This window comes from Muscardinus avellanarius (assembly GCF_963383645.1).
Source record: "Muscardinus avellanarius genome assembly, chromosome: 13".
NCBI classification, from domain to species: Eukaryota; Metazoa; Chordata; class Mammalia; order Rodentia; family Gliridae; genus Muscardinus; species Muscardinus avellanarius.
The window spans coordinates 29,765,730-29,788,818 of record NC_137799.1 but is presented as its reverse complement, the minus strand read 5'-3'; the positions used below and the strand labels follow the sequence as shown (position 1 = coordinate 29,788,818).

The window sequence follows — 23,089 nt, the reverse complement described above, 5'->3', positions numbered from 1 at the left end:
TTATTAAAATGCATGTAAAATTTGTTCTTTAAATGTATGTACTCAGCTAGGCGTGGTGGCACACACTTATAATCCTAGTACTTGGGAGACTGAACAGGAGAATTGCAGTGTACTTGGGAGACTGAACAGGAGAATTGCAGTTCCCGGACAGCCTCAGCTACTTAGTGAGGCCCTCCTCATCTTAGTGAGACCCTGCTTCAAAATAAAAAATAATAAAACTAGAGCTAGGGGTATAACGCAGAGGTAGGATGCCCTTGGGTTCAATCCGCAGTACCTCAAAAAAAAAAAAAAAAGTAAGAAAAATGTAATATACGTACTCCTTCCTCCTCCTCCTATTACCTAACAATCTTCCTGGGAATTAGTTCTATAAGAATACAGAGACTTTCAAATATCAGCTGTTTTCAGAAATCTTTTACTCTCAGTTTATTAATTTTATTTATTTATTTGTACTAGGGATTGAACCCAGGGGCATTCTACCTCTGCGGTACATCTCCAGCACTTTTTAAATTTCTGAAACAGGATCTTGCTAAGTTGCTGAGGCTGGTCTTTACCTGGCAACCCTCTTGTCTCAGTCTGTCAAGTATGGGGATTACAGGAATATGCCACGGTGCCTGGTTTTGTTCTTTTCTCTCAAACTCCCTAATTATCAACTGGTTCTTTGATTTGATGTATTTTGCCTTCACATTGACTGTTAATAAATTACTTAATTCAGAGCTACTTTTCATCATGCTGAGTTTTAGGTTAGAGGGGATTCAGAATGATTTGTTAAGTACTATTATAATTTATTAAAAGCATTATAGCCTTTATATTATAAAGAGATGTACAAAGCTGTTTTGAGGCATAGGAATCAACTGCTTTAGTTGTGCAGAGCCACTATTAGTCTGGGCTGAGATAAAAACGAAGCCTCCAGAGTCAGTGAGTGTGGGAGTAGTTGAATGGGACTTGGAAGAGTGGGGAGGGATTAGAAAGCAGTAAAGGAGAAAGTGGTTAGGTGGAACTAACCACTGCATCTTGCAGTAAGTCTCTGAAATAATGTTTTGTCAAATATTTCATATTTCTGTGAATACATCTGATACTTCTAACTTTGAGTGGCAATAAAATTAATAACTGCTTAAAAAAGATACGATACCTCTTTCATGACAAGTACCCCATATCACCCCATTAGAAAGAAGGTTATGTTCTACTGTAAGCACAAAATTGTCTATTCGGAGGATTTTAGGTACGGAGAGGGAAAAAAGTAGTGTTTTCCACTAAACATTATTGGTAGTGTTTGAAATATACTTAGAACAATAAAGTTAAAATATAATTAATCAGAGATGAGGTGAATTATACTTAAATTAATAATTTACTTGGTTAAAACTGTTTACTCAGTTTAATTAAAGAGTTATATTCATATTTTTTTCAGTTGTATAAAAATATATTTTTCCATAACACACACCTGCTTCCTTGTGAGCTAACAGCTCTCTTTGTATAAATTCAGCCTATGCTCTGCGCAAAGGGGCACAGACATAAAATGCTTTTATGGAAAAGACATAAGTGCTGATTGAAATCTAGCCCTTGCTCAGTGACCAGAGGTCTTTTTTGTCTATTTTCACAGAGCATAGAGATTATATTTGCTTTTTTGTTAGTCGATCCAACACTTAGCTTTTGGCACAGTATAGGTACAAATTAGGTACTCAGTAGATACTTTATACATCTATATTTAGAAGTCCAAAGTTTACATTCCTCTCTGATTAATGACATTTTGACAGATATGTTTCATGTAATTAAAAAAATTTACTTTCTAGCCGGGCGTGGTGGCACATGCTTGGAATCCCAGCATTTGGGAGGCTGAGACAGGAGGATTGCAGTTTGAGGACAGCCTCAGCTACTACTTAGTGGGGCCCTTTGCAACTCAGTGAGATCCTGTTTCAAAATAAAGAATAAAAAATAGGGCTGGGGGTGCAGCTTGGAGGTTGAATGTTCCTGGGTTCTATCCCAAGTACTGCAAAAAAAAAAAAAAAAAAAAAAAAAGGTTACTTTCCTACCACCCAATCTCTGTGTTTCTTGATTTCCTATTCCAAGTTTATATGGATAATTTCATTTGTTGTTTTTTGTAGTACTGATAGGTTAGATTTTGTTTTTGTCCTTCTGATTCTATTCATATTAAAATGTTTAAATTTTAATTTCAGGTATATTATATTTTTTTGCCCATATGACCTAGTTTCCCAGGGCTATTCATTCTTACCTGTTCAACTCCTGGCTGCGGGAATGAAGGAAGTGACCAGAACTTGGAAAATAATAGGTGGAGTCACACATGCTAATAGCTATTACAGAAATGGCTGGCTAGTCATGATAGTTATTGGATGGGCCCGAGGTAATATCAACAATATGTGTTCATAAATATTCTGTTATTGATGTAATATAACTCTGAATAATTCTCTAGTTACACTAATGTAGATCACATACTTTAACAAGAGTCTTTTGGAAAAGTGGAAACCTTGTCTTCACTGGCTACAAAGTTAAAAACTAATACTTTTTATTAGTACTGGCCCTCATCCATTATTTTGGGCCTGACTGCCTTATGACCTAAAATTTTTATGATCGGTTTCTGAACCAGGGTGATGTATACTGATTTAACCATAAGTAAACTAAGTTTATGTAAGAAATTATATACTAATTATTTAATTAAAATTAAAAGACATTGCTCTATTTTTTGTTTTTCCATTTAATCTGAACTACTTGTAAGAGTAAATGTGATTGATTTGGGTTCAATTTTATCAATTGCTTTTATTCTTTCACATGTAGGTATTAAACAAATTTCTCTAATCTCTTGTTATAGTATAATGAACCTTAAACTAATCCTGTCAGGAAAAGAAATGATAAAACAGTATTTATTTATTTTTTATTTATTTATTTATTTATTTTTGCGGTACTGGGGATTGAACCCAAGGGCTTTCTACCTCTGAGTTACCCGCCCCCCACCCTTATTTTTTCTTTTTTTCTTTTGAAACACGGTCTCACTGAGTTGCAAAGGGCCTCATTAAGTAGCTGAGGCTGTCTGCAAACGGCAATCTTCCTGTCTCAGCCTCCCAAATGCCGGGATTATAAGTATGCGTCAGACACCCGGCTATTTTTATTTTTTATATATTTTTTGGTACTGGGGATTGAATCCAGGGGTATTTTACCCCTGAGATACACCTCAGCATTTTAAGAGTTTTTAGTTTGAAACAGTGTGTCAGTAAGTTGCTGAGGGGTTTGCTAAATTGCTGATGTTGGCCTCAAAACTGCAATACTCTTGCCTCAGCCCCCCAAGTACTGGTATTAAAGACATGTGCCAGCACACCCAACTCCAATATATATATGTGTGTATGTGTATGTATATATATATACACAATATATATATGCTGAGACTGGAACTAAGGGGCATTCAACCTTCAGGCTACACCCCCCCCCCCCCCGTCCTTTTTATTATTTTTAAACAGAATCTCGCTTCCTGAGACTGGCCTTGAATCCTCCTTTCTCAGCCTCCCAAGTACTGGAATCACAGGTGTGTGTCACCATGCCTGGCTGAGGCCCTGATTTTAATTTTTTAATTAATTAATTAATTTTAGTGGTACTGAAGATAGAACCCATGGCCTTTATACCTCCAGGCTATACTCCCAGACCTATTTTATATTTTATTTGGAAACAGGGTCTCACTAAGTTTCTGAGAGCCTCACTAAGTAGCTGAGGCTGGCTTTGAACCTGTGTGATCCTCCTGTCTCAGCTTCTAAGCACGGGGATTATAAGCGTGTGCCACCATGCCTGGCTGAGGCCTTGATTTTAATTTCAATAACAGTAAAATAGGCAATAACCATAATGGTCAAAGGGGAGAATTAGAGTTATTTCAGTACCCTAAATATACAAGCCAACTTTGCCCTTTTTTTCAAGAATTCCATTTTGGGAGTCCTCTTAGATTTTAAGTCAGGTGTTATAATTATGGCTCCCCTTAAATATTTTCCTAGGAAAATTGGCTAAATATTTAATTTTATTTTCTTATTTTTAGGTGCAGGTGGTACTATTATCACAAATTTTGAGCAGTTGGTAAAAGGAGATTGGAAACCAGAAGGTGATGAATGGATGAAGATGTCCTAGTAAGTTGCTATATATTATACTGAGATCTGGGTTTTTATCATTAGATCTTATTCAACTTCTTTCTTTTTTTTTTTTGGTGCTGGGGATTGAAGCCAGGGGCTTTCTACCTCTGAACTACACCTGCATTCTAGTTTATTATTATTATTATTATTATTATTATTATTATTATTATTATTATTATTATTAATTTACTTTTTTGCGGGTTTGGGGTTGGAACCCAGAGGCATTTGACCTCTGAGCTACAGACCCTTCCCAATTTTTTATACTTTATTTTGAAACAGGTTCTCACTGAGTTGCAGAGGGCCTCACTAAGTAGTTGAGGCTATCTGCAAACCGCGATCCTCCATGTCTCAGCCTCCCAAATGCTGGGATTACAAGCGTGCGCCACCATGCCCGGCTTATCATCATCATCATTATTATTATTTTTAACTTTTGAAACAGGGTCTCACTACGTTGTTGAGGGTCTTGTTACAAAGGCTGGTTTTGAATCTATGATCCTCCTGTCTCAGCCTCCCAAGTATTGGGCTCACAGGTGTGTGCCATTGCATCTGGCTTACCTCAATTCTCTGTCAGCCTCCCAAGTATTGGGCTCACAGGCTTGAGGATTTGGGATACTCTCAGCTTGTGCACTTTATAAAAGATAATAAAATTAGATTCATGTTTAGGAAAGGTTTGTTCTAGAGCAAAGGTCAATGGATAACGACACAGTCTTGATGATGTTGAAGGGATTAGGCAGGAGACTCATAGATTCATTCAAACATCATAATAAAAGTTAGGAATAGAGATTCATGAAAGATCTGGAAGGTACTGTCTTGGCTAATGGCATGGATCCCAGAAGATCTGGAAGGTTTTTTTTTTTTTTTTTTTTTTTGTGGTACAGAGGATGGAACCCCAGGGGCATTCTACCTCTGAGCTACTCTCCCAACCCACTTACCTCTGAGCTACACTCCCAACCCACTTTTTTTTTTTTTTTGGTGGTACTGGGGTTCCTGGAAGCCCTTCTTCCTCCGGGCTACACTCCCAGACCTATTTTATATTTTTGAAACAGGGTCTCTTACACCAGCATGGCTGGCTTCGAACCTGCGCGATCCTCCTGTCTCCGCCTCCCAAGCGCGGGGATTACAAGCGTGCGCCACCACGCCCGGCTCCCAACCCACTTTTTAGTCTTTTTATTTTTGAAACTGGGTCTCACTGAGTTGCAAAGGGCCTCACTAAATAGCTGAGGCTGTCTGTGGACCTCCTATCCCCCGGTCTCAGCCTCCCGGATGCTGGGAAGCGTGTGCCACCACACCCGGCTCCAGAAGGGCTTTGAAAATGTTAAATCAGTGGAAATACTGCTAACTTGAACTGAAAAACTGGAGACAGAATGATATGAAAGATTTCATTTCAGGCTGTCAGATTCCCCAGATAAAATAGGGGAATATTTAATTATATAAATAAAACTGCTCAGCTGCAAGTGTGTGCTACCCTTCAAGGTAAAGGTGTAATAAGTTCATGGTGGGAGCTATAGTCCTTGAGGACTGAGGCTAGCACCACATTCTGGAGTCAGGTGCAGAAGCCAAAGACATAAGTGTAGAGATTGAAGCTCCAGAGTCAAGATGGAGCCTGGAGCCACAGAGGATTAGTCCAAGACCTTGAAATCTCACGGGGTTTGCCCTGGTAGATTTTGAAATTGTCTGAGTCCAGTGATCTTCTTCCTTTTATTTTCTCCTTTTTGGAATGGGAATGCCTATGTATGTATGTATGTATGTATGTATGTATGTATTTTTGCAGTACTGGGGATTGAACCCAAGAGCATTCTACCTCCAAGCTATACCCCAGCTCTATTTTTATTCTTTATTTTGAAACAGGGTCTCACTAAGTTGAGGAGGGCCTCACTAAGTAGGTGGGGCTGGCTACAAACCCGAGATCCTCCTGTCTCAGCCTGGGAATGCCTGTTACCTGTTATCTAGTGCCTTTCTACCATTTGGAAGCAGATAACTTGTCTTCTAGTTTCATAGGAAATGAATATAAGTACTAGAAATTCCTAATGCACCCCAATATTCTAACATCTCACACTCTGATTAACACTTAATTTTTCCTAAATCCCAGCCATTCTCTAATATCGTGCTCTCATATATTATCTACAAAGCCTTATTCTTCAGAGTCAACCTTTAAGAGAACAAGACTTAAAGTGGAAGATGTGTATGCCAAGACATACCTCTAGTGAGCACCGCAGTGCAGAATTCAAACTAGCAGAGCAGCAAAACGTCAAGAGAAATCTAATGCTGTTTTTATCTCTTTCTAAAAATTTGATTTTATAATTATATATATAAATATAAATTGATAACATGTAATAGGGAATATTTTAAAACATTTAAAAAACGAGTAGGGATGTATAATAACAATTTTAGAGATCACTATTCTAAAACATGAATGTTACTGAATTATGTTAAGGAAAGTTCAAACCCCTCTTGCCTAACCCTATTTATTATAATAATTAAATAAACAATCAATAAAATGGCTTATAGGGAGTTTTACATTTGTCTTATTGCATCTGGGAATAGTGGCACACATCTGTAATCTTAGTACTTGAGAGGCTGAGATATTATAGATTTGCGGCCAACCTCAGCAACTTATTAAGATCTTTAGCAGCTTAGTGAGACCGTGTTTAAAAAAATTATATATATATATATATATATACATATACATACATACATATATATATATATATATATATGTATATATATCCAGACGTGGTGGCGCATGATTGTAATCCCTGCACTTGGAAGGCTGAGACAGGAGGATTGCACAGGTTTGAAGCCAGCCTCAGCTTCTTAGTGAGGCTCTCAGCAACTTAATGAGACCCGGTTTTCAAAGTCTGGGAGTATAGCCTGGAGGGAAGAAAGCCTCTGGGTTCCACCCCCAGTACCACCACCACCCCCCCAAAAAAAAAAAAATATATATATATATATATTACACACACACACACACACACACACACACACACACACACGAGAGAGAGACAGACAGACAGACAGACAGACACTCAGGTATAGCTCAGAGTTCCCCATCCCCTAAGTTCAATACCTAGTACCACACACAAAAATTATATATTTTCATATTGTAATATGGCATTCTGAGATTATCTTTCTTTACTGGTACACATAGAGAAGCTAGACAATGATCTATTACTGAGGTATATTTTAAATATGTGGCAGTATATAACATGGAAGTAATCATTCTTATTTGGTATATTAGCATTTTATTATAGACTTTGTAATTTCAGCATTAAAATATATTAAGATGTTAGAAAATCCAATAGGCTTCGCTGGAGCTTGCTAAGTGATGTGCTGGAGTAGGCTCATACTGGTTGTGTGTGTGTGTGTGTGTGTGTGTGTGTGTGTGTGTGTGTGTGTGCGCGCGCGCGCATGAGAGCCAATGTGTGTATCTTTCTCCATTCCATGTAGCAGTCTGAAATTTGCCACGATGGGAATATTTACATCATGGAAATGGCAAAGTGCTATAAATCAGGTCTGTATTTTTCTCTTACTCACCCTGAGAGCTTATTTAGCACTGAAGGATTTCTTTTTTTTTTTGGTGGTACTAGGGTTCCTGGAAACCCTTTTATGGGCTACACTCCCAGACCTATTTTTATATTTTTATTTGGAAACAGGGTGTCTTAAGCCAGCGAGGCTGGCTACGAACCTGCGTGATCCTCCTGTCTTCACCTCCCAAGTGTGGGGATTACAAGCTTGCGCCACCACAACCGGCTCCACCGAAGGATTTTTTAAGAAAATATTTTATTGGTGCATTGTAATTATACACCAAAATGAGGTTCGGAGTGACTGGGACATGTATGCACACAGCACTTGGTGTGTTTCCCTCTGGATTTCACCTCGCTCCCCACGCCCTTCCCATACAGGCTGTTGAGGTTGGCATTGATAATTCCATCTACATACATAGAATTATTAGAATTGTTTACCCGTTCTTCCCTAGACCTCACCAGTCTCTGGAATTTCTCCTCTTTTTTGAGTAAAATTCCATTGTTTAAAGTTTATTCCTCTCTTGATGGACACCTAATGCTGAAAGTTTATTAAGACTAATTCTAATTATGCTGTAAAACATGAGATTTTCAGGACCTTTGTTTTTTTTAATTTTTATTGGTGCATTGTAATCATACATCACATTGGAATATAAGACTTGAGAGGATATACAAGCACACATCATCCAATTAGCCCTCATCCAGTCCCCATCCCATTCCCTTCCCCTCCCTGGATCCCATGCTTGTTTGGTGATTAACTTTGATACATATGTTTATGTACTTCCTGCTTTTTTTTTTTTTTTTTTTTTGGTGGTACTGGGGTTCCTGGAAGCCCTTCTACCTCCGGGCTACACTCCCAGACCTATTTTTACATTTTTATTTGGAAACAGGGTCTCCTAAGCCAGCGCTCGTGACTGGCTTCGAACCTGCGCGATCCTCCTGTCTCTGCCTCCCAAGCGCGGGGATTACAAGCGTGCGCCACCACGCCCGGCTACCTCCTGCTTTTTAAAGAGGCTTCATCCTCCCCTGTTCCATACCCTCTGATTGGTCACCTTAATTGCTTCACTATAGGGCCCTTTCTATAGCTCGACCAGTTCCTGTTGCCCATTTCCTCCTAGTTATTGCTGATTAGGGGAAGCATCTGATTTTAATTTTCTGCGATATTTCTCGGTGCATGCCGAGTTGCAAATACCGATCCCACTCTTGACGGCCCCAGTTGTGGCCTGGCTACCTGGTGGACTGATCCAGACCTTGCTGGCTCAAACAGCGGCCTTGCCTCATGGGAGGCCCCGGTTCTGGCCTTGCTGGCCCCGACACTGGCCTAACCCCTCAGCTGGCTCTGATCCCGGCCTCGGAGGCCCCAGCACCGGCCTTCCTCAAGGCAGGCTCTGATGTTAGCCGATGGCCCCAGCATTGGCCTAACCCCTCGGCAGGCTTCGATCCAGGCCTCAGAGGCCTCAGTAGCGGCCTTGCCTCACGGAAGGCTCCGATGCTGGCCAGTGGCCCCGGCACCGGCCTAGCCCCTCAGCAGGCTCTGATCCCAGCCTTGGAGGCCCCAGTATTGGTCTTGCCTTGCTGGCAGGCTCCGATCCTGGCCTCGCTGGCCCCAGCACCGGTCTAACCCCTTGGCATGCTCTGATCCTGGCCTCGGAGGCCTCAATAATGGCCTTGCCTCATGGAAGGCTCCGATGCTGGCCGTCGGCCCCAGCATTGGCCTTGCCTCACAGCAGGCTCCGATCCCGGCCACACTGGCCCTTTCAGGACCTTTTTAAAAAAGTATTAATATGGACAAATATGTTTTAGAAATATTGCATTATAGAAACATACTTTGTCAGAATCATGATATATACAATCATTCTAAAATCTCTAATACTTATGTTGTAAAGAAAGAGATTTAACTTGGTATAACTTAACATTTCCAATATTTTATATTTATAAAACTCATTTTTATCTTAATATCCATTATTCCATTAAATGAGTACTCTACAGTATACTTTTTGAGAAAGATAAAATGTTTACCCTTACTGACAAAATATATTTTATTTCCAGCCCTTCCAAGGTAACCTTGCTGGGATCAGTTATCTTCACATTCCAGCACACTAAGCATCTGGCAATATCGAAGCATAACCTTATGTTTCTTTATACCATCTTTATTGTGACCACAAAGGTAAGAGTTCCAAGGACCTACAAATTAGTATTACAAATCCTGTGTAACCTGTCCATCGTAGAATTCTACATACCGAGCCAGGAACAAGAACATTTAATTTTCATTGTTCTGAAATATAAAAAGGTGCATTTGCAGGAGTTTATTCAGCACATATATGACTTTCTAAAACATAGCTTTTCTGTGATTCCTCATTTGCTTTATGCCAAGGCTATCAGGAAACACTGCAGAGATTCTGTTAATATATTGGAAGCTGGAGAGTAGGGGATAGCCACAGCTGATTAGAGACCACAAAGACAGTCCTTCCTCATGTATAAATGAGGTGCTTGCAGTAGGTGTTCTCTGAGTTTCTTTAAGCTCTAAAATCTCAAGATTTTATATTAGGATAGGTTTATGGTCATTCTCTTCTATTTTTATTGCCTGGTTAATAGCTTTGTCCTTCTTGAAGATAGGAGGTAGCGTGGTATAAGATTATAGGTTTTAGAGACAGACAGCCTAGTGTTCAAATTTTAGAGTTGCCTTCTAACCCCTAAGTAGGCAGATTGCCTGATGTCTCTGGATCTGTTTCCTCCTCTTCACTGTGCCCTTGTTGAGAGGATTGAAGATGATACATGTCATTCTGTCACTGTGTCTGACACAGGTTTGTGTTGCTAGGATTGAACCCAGGGGCATTCCAGCTCAGAGCTACATCCTCAGCCTCATTTTATTTTATTTTTTAAATTTTGAAACAGGGTCTCACTGAGTTTCAGAGGGCCTAGGTTACTGAGGCTGGCCGCGAGCCTATGAACCTCTTGTCTCTGCCTTCCAAGTACTGGGATTCCAAGTGTGCACCAACATTGCTGGCATGATGAAGCTAATTCTGATTATTTAATTTAATTTTTTGGTGCTGGGGATTGGAACCAGAGACATTCTGCCTCTAAGCTGTACCACCAGCCCTGTTTTACTTTTTATTGGGAAACAGGGTTTCACTAAATTGCTTAGCAACTAAGTAGGCAGATTGCTAAGCTAAAGCTGGCTTCTAACCTGTGATACTCCTGTCTCAGCCCCCAAGTACTGGGATCACAGGCCTGTGCTACTGCGCCCAGCTTTGATTGTTCTGCTTTCTCCCCTTTCTCCCCTCCTTCTGGGGATTGAACCCAGGGCTCACACATGTTGGGCAGCTGTCCCACCACTGAGCTGTATTCCTAGTATTCTTTATTATTATTATCTTACCATTATTGTCTGTTGTTTCCTGTTCACAAATAGACAGTTGATTTTAGAATAACATTACTATTTAGCCTAGAGAAGTCATATGGCTAGCTCCATTCCAGACTAGATATTTTTGGTTAAAAACTTACCTACAGGATTCTCAAAAGGAAGATAGTATATAATATATAAATTTGGCCAGGCATGATGGGGTATACACATCTGTAAGCCTAGTAGTTGGGAGGCTGAAACATAGGGACCTTAGATTCAAGGACAGCCTCAGCTAGTAGTGAAACTCTCATTAACCCAATAATACCCTTTTTTTTGGTTTGTTTTTGGTACTGGAGTGGAACACAGGGGCTTTTCTACCTCCCGCTATACTCCTAGACCTTTTTTATACTTCATTTGGAAACAGGGTCACACTTAAGTTGCTGAGAGCCTCACTAAGTAGCTGAGGCTGGCTTTGAATCTGTGCGATCCTCCTGTCTCAGCCTCCCAAGTGCTGGGATTACAAGCCTGCACCATCACGCCCAGCCAAAAACCTTGTTTTAAAATAAAAGAAAAGGGCTTGGAGGGGGTAGCTTGGAGGTAGAATACCCCTGGGTTCAATTCCTGTTACCATAAAAAATTATATATATTAGTATCTTAGAACCAAGTCATTAAAGGGATAATTTATTTTTGTTTCATTATTTCTGCGATGGGAGAATGGTCTGTGGTTATAAGTAATAGTTAAATATTGGAGACAGAATTTTTTAACATGTACTTGTGTCTTTTGGTCCTCAAATTTTGAACTATAAAGCTTTTAACAACTTTATAGCATATGACTTCTATATCAGAGAATTTATACAATTAAAGTATAAGTTGAAGGCTGGGCGTGGTGGCACATGCTTGTAATTCCAGCGCTTGGGAGGCTGAGACAGGAGGATCACCAGCCTCAGCTACTTAGTGAGGCTCTCAGCAACTTAGTGAGACCCTGTTTCCAAATAAAGTATAAAATAGGTCTGGGAATATAGCTGGAGGTAGAAAAGCCCCTGGGTTCCACCCCCAGTACCACCAAAAAAAAAAAAAAAAATAATAATAATAAAAATAAAGTATAATTTGAGCCGGGCATAGTGACGCATGCTTATAATTCCAGCGCTTGGAAGGCTGAGACAGGAGGATCACACAGGTTCGAAGCCAGCCTCAGCTACTTAGGCTCTCAGTAACTTAGTTAGACCCTGTTTCCAAATAAAATATAGAATAGGTCTGGGAGCATAGCCCGGAGGTAGAAAGTCCCTGAAAAGTATAAGTTGAATGGTTTTTAGTATATTCCCCGAGTTGTTCAGTTATCATCATAATCATTATTAGAACATTGTTTCACTCCAACAAGAAACTAGTAGCAGTTATTTTATATTTTACCCAGCACTTTCAACTGTAGGCCATTTTATTTACCCGTTCATCAGTTGCTGGACATTTTGGTGGTTTCTCTTTTTCACTAGTAGGTATAATGAGCTATGAACATTCACATACAAGTTTTTGTGTGGAAACGCATTTCTCTTGGGTATATCATCTAGTAATAGAATTGTTAGATCAGATTGTAATTCTATGTTTAACTTTCTGAGGAATGGACAGGCTGTTTTCCAAAGTAGTGTCATTATTTTATATTCCCATATGCAGGATATGAGTCTAATTTCACATATCCCCACTAGTATGTGTAACATCTGGCTTTTATTATAGTCCTCCTAGTGGGTGGGAAGTGGCATCTTATTGTGTTTTTGACTGACATTTCTGTGTTTGCTGCTACAATGGTCTACAACTGTAATCCAAGTATTCAGGAGGGTAAAACAAGAGGATTGAAGGTTTGAGGCTAGCCTCAGCAACCTAGCAAGACTGTTTTGGTTAGCATTCTTGCAGCTCTAATTTAAAAGATTGACCACGTAACTTAGAGGAAAGAAATATTTATTTTGTTATGGAGGCTGGAAGCAAGAGAGAGAATGGAATGAGGAGAAACTTCTTATATAATCCCCAAGGCTGCACTCCCTCCAGGGCCCCACTTCCAGCCACACCCTACTGGCCTGGATCACCATCCAGATAAATCCATTAAAATGGATTTAATGGACAACTGTTGGATTATCACCCTCATGACTCAATTACATCAGCTCTAAAGACTAAAAAAATTGGCTCTTTAGGGGACATTTTTATTTTTTATTTATTTATTTATTTTTGGTGGTACTGGGGGTGGAACCCAGAGGCTTTCTACCTCTGGGCTACACTCCCAGGCCTATTTTATATTTTATTTGGAAACAGGGTCTCACTAAGTTTCTGAGAGCCTCACTAAGTAGCTGAGGCTGGCTTTGAACCTGCGCGATCCTCCTGTCTCAGCCTCCTAAGCATGGGGATTACAAACATGCGCCACCATGCTCCGCGGGACATTTTTTATTTTAAATGTAACATTCTGCTCCTGGCCCCTAATGAGTTCATGCCCAGCTCAGAATGCAAAATGCATGTAGTCTTCTCCAAGAGTTCTTACAGTCTTAAGAATTCCAGCATTGCTAAAATGTCTCCAAGTTTAAGGTCTCCTTGGAGACTCAAGATGAACTCTTGTGAGCTCCTGTAAAAGTGAAGATTAAACTAAAAAGCAAGTTACATGCATCTAACATATAAAGACAAAGAGTAAACATTTGCATTCCCAAAGGGAGGAATGGGGCCCCAGAAAGAAGGGATGGGACCAAAGCAGTAACACAATGTGACAGAGCAGTTATTTGATCCTGCAGCTCCATTGTGGCCTCCAGGGCTCTTGGCGGTGGGATGTGATCTCCAACACCCCTGGCCCCAACTCCATCTGATGATTGCATTGGGTGGTTTACTGCCTCTACCATCCTGGCTCCATAGCTCATGGCTAGCAGCCCTTCCTTGTGGTTGTTCCATGTTTGTGGTATTTCTAAATCTTGAATTTTTTTCTTGTAACTTTGGCTTCACCCTATAGCTTCACATAGTGCCCCATTTGGGCCTGCTTGCTGAGATCCTGACCCTGCCACACATTGCCTGGCTTGCCAGGCCTCCCTTTAAAATCTGGGAGAAGCCTCCATGGCCTCCCTTTCCTAGCAAAACCAGCATTATGTGGGCTCTGAGATGGGCTGCCAGTAGAAAAGGTAGTGATGCCCTCCTTAATTGTTGCCACTGGGGCCTATTTAATCACAGTTGCTGAGCCTGCCTCATCCAGGCCATCACAGGCCCCACAGATCACCTGGGCCACCCTGGCTCCAAGCCCATCTCCTGCCTCATCCTTGTTGGCTCTGTCTCTAGCATGGTCACCACTTCCTGCTTCCTTTGAGCCATCCTACTTCCTTCCATGATATCATCTCTGAGTCTTAGCTCTAAATATGCCTTTCCAGCCAAACTGCAAATCTATAAAGTTTCTCTGCTTTACTTTCTGGTCCTGAAATTTGGTGTACAGTTTATTGAATGTGAATATCAAATCCACAATACAGTTTGAATATTTTGCAGTTTTGATATTTCCTCCACCTGTTTATTCAGCCCATACCAAGTTTTAGGACATGGGCAAAATATGGATAAATTCTCTGCCAAAGTGTAACACACATGGCCTCTACTCCATTTTCCCATGGAGTCTTCCTTTCCCTACAAAATCTTAGCACAGTCTCTACTGTCTGCCTTTTTATCCACATTCTGGCCCTTCCAATTTTCTCTCCCAAACCACTTCCAGAGTCATTATCCACATGGCCACACTTAGATATAGCAGCAATTTTACTTCCCTGGTTCCATTTTTTGTTTTGGTAAGCATTCTTACAGCTATAATCTAAAAGACTGACCATGTAACTTAGAGGAAAAAAGATTTATTTTCTTAACGGTTTGGGGTTTAGTCCATGTGAGGCTGGGACCACCGGTCTCAGGGCATGGCAGCAGCAGGAAGTGGATAGAGGGCTGTGATCACATTAGGGAGGATGGAAACAAGAGAGAGAGGGTGCTGGGAGGAGGAATCACTTATATAATCCTCAAGGCTGCACCCGCCAGGGCCCCACTTCCACTCACACCTACCGGCTTGGGTCACCATGGCCCAATTACATCAGCTTCAAACATTAACAAATTAGCTCTTGAGGGGACATTTTATATCTGACTATAACAGAGATCCTGTTTCAAAATAAAAATAATGTAGGGCTGGGGGATGTAGCTTAGAGGTAGAAAGTCTCTGTGTTCAGTCCCCAACACTGAAAACAAAGGGTTATCAGTTAATCATTTAAGTTTATCTGATGAGCTCCTATAGTGTCTCATTTCGTGTGTGTGTGTGTGTGTGTGTGTGTGTGTGTGTGTGTGTGTGTCTGCAACAGGAATATACAGAAAAAACTTCAATTTGCTCTTTCTTTTCCTGTATTATTTATATAGTCAGAAAATTTGTACTGAATGTTTGTTTTGGATAATAATCAGTGTTTTGGTATGTACACAGATGATAATAAATTCTCAAAGAGATTATCTACCTCAAGTATGACATGTATACAGACAGCTAATGTTTATAAAAATAGTAATTCCTATAGGAGAAACAGAAAACAAATGTCTCCCCGCATTGCTCAGCCTCTAGCAGCTCTGTGTCACCCTCAGTCAGTTGAAGTGGGTCTGTGGTAAGCCTTGGTGGTCTGTCACTTGGGTGCTCTAGCGGTAAGCCCAGTGTGTGCAGTGGCAGATGCCTGTTGTCCCAGCTACTCCAGAGGCTCATTTATAAAGAGCCGTTTAGTCCAAGAATCTGAGGATAGAGAGATTCTGTCATAAAAAAAAGGGGGGTGGGCCAGGCATGGTGGTGCACGCTTGTAATACCCGTGCTTGGGAGCGGAGACAGGAGGATTGCACAGGTTCGAAGCCAGCCTTGCTGGCTTAAGAGACCCTGTTTCCAAATAAAATATAAAATAGGCTGGGAGTGTAGCCCGGAGGTAGAAGGGTTCCATCCCCAGTACCACCAAAAAAAAAAAAAAAAAAAAAAAAAAAAAAAAATGTGTGTGTGAGTATTTTGGAATTTTGACTTAAATCTTGTTATATCCATAGATAAACCTATTGAGGGAGAAATGGCATCTTAATATTTAGTCTGTTGGTCCATGAGCAAAGTATATCTCTTTATTTAGGTTTTCTTTAGTTTTTAGAGTAGTGTTTTGTGGTTTTTATTGTTGTACATATGTCTTATTAAATTTAAATTTATCCTATAGTAGTTCATATTTTTGAATGCCTTATAAATACTACTTTTTAAAATTTCCGTTTAAATTTTTATATTGCTTATATGTAAATATACAGTTGATTCTTGTACATTGTTTTTCTATCCTGGTTCTTTGTTACGTTCACTATGTGGTTCTGGCAGCTTTTGTATAGATTCCTTAGCATGTCTACATATATGATCTTGTTTATGATAAAGATAGTTTTTCTTTTCTCTCCTTTTCTTTTGGTACTGGGGATTGAATCCAGGGACATTATACCTCTGAGCTTTATAAACATTTTTAATTTTCATTTTATTTTTATTGGTGCATTATAGTCATATGTCTTAATGGGGTACAAGATGGCAGGTAGAGGCATGCATGCACACATCACTCATTTAGCCCTTCCTTAATTCCCACCCCATTCCTTTCCTCCTCCCTCATCATGTTTGGCTTAGTGATTGATGTTTGTGAATGTATATCATATACATTACGGAATTTCCCTCTCTCATCCCCTCCAGTTAGATTGCCTTATTTGGTCTTCTGTGGTTTTTCCTTCTTTGTCTAGAGTTCCTCCTATGACCTTTTTATGACCGTTTTTCTCCCTAGCTTCCTCATATTAATGGAGAACATCTGACTCTTTACTTTTTGTGACTGAATAATCTCAGTTAGCATAATGTTCTCCAGTTCTATTCATTTCTCTGCAAATGATGTAATTTTGTTCTTTATGGCTGAGTAAAATTCCATTGTGTATACAGGGAGAATAAAAATAAAAATCAGTCCTATTTTTATCTAAAAAAATTTTTTTTTTGGTAGTACTGGGCATGGAATCCAGGGGCTTTCTACCTCCGGGCTACATTCCCAGACCACTTTTATATTTTATTTGGAAACAGGGTCTCACTAAATTGCTGTGATCCTTACTAAGTAGCTGAGGTTGGCTTTGAACCTGTGCGATCCTCCTGTCTCAGCCTCCCAAGTGCTGGGATTACAAGTATGCACTACCACGTCCAGCTATTTTATAATTTTGAAATAAGGTCTCACTAAGCTACTGGGGCTTCCCTAAGTAAGTTGCTGAGGTTGGTTGCAAACCTGCAATCCTCCTGCCTCAGCCTTTTCCCTTTTTAATATGGATGACATTTCTTCTTTTTCTTGGCTTCTTATATTGGCTTCAACTTCTCATGCAGTGCTGAATAGAAGTAGTCAGAATGAATACCTTTGTCTTGCTGTTGAGCTCAGTGAGAAAACGTTTAGCTTTCTACCATTAAGTATGATGATTTTTATTTTTTAGTGTTTTCTGGGTTTCTTAAATGTTTGTTTTTATTTCTCATTTTGTTTTTAGTTATTCTTGTGTATTGAGGTGAACTTTAATAGTAATTCATTTAATTCCATAAAAACTTGTAAATTAATTTGAGGAGCAGTTATGTAGGGAGAAAAGCAGGAATAAGGATAGAGCCATGAAATCTCTACTGTTTAGAGAAGGATGGTTTAGAATGGGAAACTTGAAGGAAAATGAGGAGATGGTGCTCAGAAGCGTGGTCTGTCAGTTGTGCTGAGTGCCATTGCGAGGTGTGCTCAGACACCAGCTGTTGAGTACATGTGGGGCACTGTGCTTAGGCTCTTTTGCGGATAAAATCCAACCGTGCCTTTATGGTGCTAGTCTAAAAAGAAATAATGAAACACGTGTACTCTTTGTTTAAACTTTATGAGAATAAGAACTAAGCTTATTTTTTTATTTTTTTATTTTTTATTTTTTATTCATTACTGCGCCTCTAGCAGTACTGGCACATGTAGTCCTTTTTTTGTGTGGGGATTGAATGGGCATTCTGCCTCCAAGCTACAACCCCAACCCTATTTTTATTCTTTATTTTGAAACGGGATCTCGCTGAGTTGAAGAGGGCTTCACTAAGGAGCTGAGACTGGCTGCAAATCTGCGATCCTCCTGTCTCAGCCTCCCAAGTATTGGGATTACAAGTGTGAGCCACCATGCCTGGCTCGACTCATTGATACATGACCAAAGTGCTCTTTCACAGGTCTCTCTCTCTCTGTCTCTCTTTGTTGTTGTTTTGATTTGGTTTTGGTGGTACTGGGGGATTGAACCCAGGAGTATTCTACCTCTCTGTTACACTACAACTATTTTCTTTCTTGTTTGTTTTTTTTTTCTGTTATTGTAATACTAGAGCTTAAACTCAGAAGCATTCTACCTCTAATCTACACTCTAGCCCCTTTTTATTTATTTATTTTTGTTTAGAAACAGGGTTTCTCTGGGTTGCTGAGCGTCTCCTTATGTTGCTGAGCTTGTTCTCAAACTTGTGATTTCTTCTGTCTCAGCCGTCTACATACTGGGATTGCAGGCTGAGGATATACATGAGAAATGAACAGTTTATTTACTCAGTTTCTTAAAAAGGGCATGTATAAATGTATAAACACTAAGAATTTATTCTAGTTATTCAGCTTAATAATGATTGATGTCTGAGTGAATGACATTACCTATGGAAAAAGCATAGAATAATCAGAAAATCTCGTCGACTCTCTGCCACATACTGTCTGGGTGACTTTCATTGGAGCTGACTCATTGGAAAACATCACTGAAAGTGTAGTGGAGTAGACCCCTGGTAACCCTTGACTTACTCTACAAAGGATTGTTTGGATTTGGGCAGGCAGAGATGGAAAGAAATGTGTTTTGGGTGGAGAAGATTACTTATGCAAATGTCACTTATATACATATATTGTATCCATCTTTGACTTACTCTTGTGTTACTTTTATCCAGTCAGTGGACTTATGTACCAGTTGTGCTTTAAGAAAAGTTATATTTTATATCACATTTTTTCTGGGCAGTTTGAAATGATAAAACTTGAGATATTATATAAAGAACATGGCAGATAGCTTTAAACAATTTTTTTTTTACCTGAAATTACTTATATTTTATCATCTGTTGAGAATGCCAAATTGTCTTTAGGGATTATTTTGCTTTTGTTTCTTTTCTTTTTTGAACAAGAGACCACAAAGACAACGGCTATTTAGTTAGGTAGAATTTTTAAAAAATAGTTTACGAAGTTAGGAGACAGTTTTGTCATTTATTTGTAAAAGATTATGTTTGTCACGATTTTATTTCCATTACCTTGCCAAACGAGGCTCGATAAGAGGCTGAATTCACAGAAGTCTGTCCTTGAACTTCATAAGTCTATCTCAGCAGTAATTTCTGGTGCTAGCAATACTTCTTAGCTGAGCAATGAGTCTATAGGGAGCAGAAATTCTATTAAAAAAACACCCGACTTTGAAAAATACTTATTAGTTTATGTTCTCAGGAAATACTTTAAATCCTGACACTTTCCTCTTTTGGATTTTATAAAAAGACATTGCTATTTTCCTAACATTTGTTTTTGATCTGAATTCTATTACCTTTTATTAGCAGTCCATTAAGCCAAGCTATGACCAACGTACTATGTTAATATATCTCATTATAGCCATTTATTCTAATAAAGAATAATTTAGCATAAGAAAGTTCTTGGATTTTACTCAACAGTAGCATAAACTTGGCTGCTGGCATTGTATTTAGACTCCTTTCGTTGTATATTCTCTCCAAGTAAGCACATTTATATTTATGCTTTTAACTTTTACTTCTATGGTAGTGGCTTCCACATCTCTATCCTTAAAATGTTTCTGGGTAAACTTCTATTACTGCACTTATTCTTTATGGTTTTCTAGGTACTGACTTACTTGCCTTCTCTGATTGGTCTATAAGGTCCTTGAGGACAGAGATGACATTCAGCAGTCTTCTGGCAGCCAGGTGTAATGCACAAATGAATTATTTTAATCCCATTGATGCTTGGTTTTAGACCTTGTTAGTGCTATTCAATTTCAGGTTTGCTTTTCCAGAATATAACCTTTGAGGGTATCAATTTAAGCTTGAGGTGTATTTCTGGACAGTGCGCCCTAGCTGACCTTGAACTCCACCCTGCCTTCCCAGCATCAGGTAGCTTGGCTGCTGAAAGGTCTGCTCAGTCCTGGCTTCTCAGCAGTTGTGCCCTGCTAGGTTTGTGAATTCTCTTCAAGTGCCTTTAGCTGTTGTTTTATGCATTTCTGTCTTTTATATTGATTTTGGTGAGAAACTAATTCTGGCATAAGGTATGTAGTCATAGCTGGCCTGAAATTCATGTACATGCATTTAAAAAATTGCTTACTTTTTCTGAGTGTGGTGGTGCATTCCTGTAATCTCGGTACTTGGGAGGCTGAGACAGGAGGATGGTGGGTTTGAGGACAGCCTCAGCAAGTAGTGAGACTCTCATTAACTTAGTGTGACCCTGTTTCCAAAAAAAAAAAAAAAATAGGGCTGGGGGTGTAGTTCAAAGGTAGAATGTCCCTGGATTCAATCCCCAGTAACCCCCCCACAAAACTGCTATTTTTATTGGTATCAAATTCTTATAATGAAATTAGCTATTTCAAAGTATCCATTCCAGTGGTATTTAGTATATTTACAATGTTGTATATGAAAGAGTTTTTAATTTATATAAATGATAGTGTACATAGTATAATTTTATTCTACCTAACTTTGCCATGATAAATATAAGAATTTTCCATTATTTTTATTACTTTTAACTGTTGCATAGTATGTATTTCATATAAATTCCTTTTGTGATGGAAATCTATTTTTGCAACTTCCCATGCCCTAGATTAAGTTGCAGACAATATGAATTTTACTTATTTGTTTATTAATTTACTTATTTATTATAGTATTAGGGCTTGAACGTAGGGACATTTTACCTTTAAGCTATGTTCCCAGCAATATTTCATTTGTTATTTTGAAACAGGATCTCACTAAATTGTTGAGGCTGGCTGATCTCAAGTCTGAGATCCTCTTGTCTCAGCCTTCCAAGTACTGGGATTATGGGCATGTGCCACCATACCCAGCAAGAATTGATTCTTGATGGCTTTTCCTTCAAATAAGTGGATGATGTAGGGGCCTTTTGGTGAAATACGATTTCAAAAATTACTAGTTTGATTCATTTTTGTAATCTGGAGTAATTGGCTTCTGTAAATTCCTGGCCATTTTGGAACTATTCTAGACCTTAAAGTTCTTTTACCAGATCTGTTTTGTCACCAGCATACTTTCTGGAGGATCTAGACATCTCCGAATACTACATTTTTGCCAGATAAGATTAGAAGCACTCTCCACTCTGTCTTGGGGATGGACACACACACACACACACACACACACACACACACACACACACACAGAGAGAGAGAGAGAGAGAGAGAGAGAGAGAGAGAGAGAGAGAGAGAGAGAGAGAGAATGGAATAGTAGAAGCTTTCTACAGTCCCTCTTAGGATCAGTATTCTGCAATTCACTAAAAGTCTGTGACGTTTGATAGTGATAGTATATTTAGTCATTAAACTTAAAATCTGAGTTTTACAAACTCTATTAGCTTTGTGATTTTGGGCAAATTAACTTCTCAGCGCCTTGCTCTAAATCTCTACGGTGAAGCCGGGCGTGGTGGCGCACGCTTGTAATCCCCGCGCTTGGGAGGCGGAGACAGGAGGAGCGCACAGGTTCGAGGCCAGCCCCAGCTACTTAGTGAGGCTCTCAGCAACTTAGTGAGACCCTGTTTCCAAATAATATATAAAAAAGGTCTGGGAGTATAGCCCGGAGGTAGAAAGCCTCTGGGTTCCACACCCAGTACCACCAAAAAATAAAAAATAAATAAATAAAAATAAATGTCTACGGTGAAGGCAATACGAGTAGTTAGTTGTTGGATTAAGTTGAAAGGGAATAAGAATGGCAAGTGTTTTTCACATTCTGGCACAGTACCTAGGAGTATTGTTTGTTGATATAGACTATTATCTTTTTCCTTTGAGTACTCTTTTTGTGGAAATGGTTATACTACTCATTTGGCACTCTAAAATATGGTACTTTGTATTATTTTTAGTGAATCCTGTTTTTATCCATAGAGAATTTAGTTTGGTTTGTTTCTATTGCAAATTAGGAATGTATTTTGAATCATCTTTTTCTTTTTTGTTTACTTTTCCCTCACAGTTTTGAGAGACAAAGCATTTATAAATTCAAAATTGAACTGTTTCTTCTAGATATCCATGATGATCACAGAGTCTTCGACTGTCACCTTTGCTCCTTTTGAGGATACCTTGAGTCGGATGCTGTTTGGCTGGCAGCAACAGTTTTCAACTTGTGAAAAGAAAAATGAAACAAAACCCTCTTCCAATGGAACCGGTTCATCAGCCTCAAAACCCATGGCTGAAGCTTCAGATAACATTAAAAAGAAACATACTAAGAAGACTGAGTAAACTTACTTGAGCTCTAGAAGGCAAACGATTTTCTTTTCTACCTATCAGATTGTGATAAATATTGCTATGTAAATGATGTGAAATAAAGATTATATGTAAGGAAAGGAGGTGACAAGAAGAAAGAAATTCTTTCTGTTTCAGGGAGACCACCAGTTTTTGTTTTTTTTAATTGTAATTCTTGAGTGCCATGAGTTTATCATGTGATTTTATTTTTCTGGTATAAAATATTCTCTTGTAATTATTTGAATAGTTTTATTTTGATAAAAGATGATTTTCATATATTAGATAAAATAAACTCATTGAAAAATCACAAAAATTCAAAACTTTAAATAAAAAATTGTAATCTGTTTGAGCTTTAGTTTAGCAAAATTAGACTTTTTACATTACCATTATAATCCCTAGGTATGGAAAAACAGTTCCTTTTTAAATTTTGAGTACTGAGATTTGATTTGTTTTATATTTATGATATAAAATAATTGACTTGTAAATTTCTGGAATGTTTTGAACTATTCTAGACTTTAAAGTTCTCCCCCAAATCTATTTTTGGCACTAGTCTGATTTCTCGAGCAAATCTAAACATCTCTAACATATTTTTGCCAGATAAACGGTAAACTTTTCTTAAAATACTTTAT

At 38.9% G+C, this 23,089-nt stretch overlaps 1 protein-coding gene across 1 annotated transcript in view; it reads left to right on the top strand.

Moving 5' to 3' along the window:
- The window catches only part of TMEM38B (transmembrane protein 38B), a gene marked incomplete at both ends in the record, with an annotated part of 46,534 nt that extends 24,077 nt beyond the window's left edge, over positions 1-22,457 (top strand). The window contains 4 exons of the mRNA XM_080708650.1: positions 2,172-2,356; positions 4,028-4,115; positions 9,689-9,806; positions 22,242-22,457. Of these exons, the coding sequence (XP_080564776.1) occupies positions 2,172-2,356; positions 4,028-4,115; positions 9,689-9,806; positions 22,242-22,457 (607 nt within the window). The remainder of the gene's footprint in view (positions 1-2,171; positions 2,357-4,027; positions 4,116-9,688; positions 9,807-22,241) is intronic.
- Between the last annotated feature and the right edge of the window lie 632 nt (positions 22,458-23,089).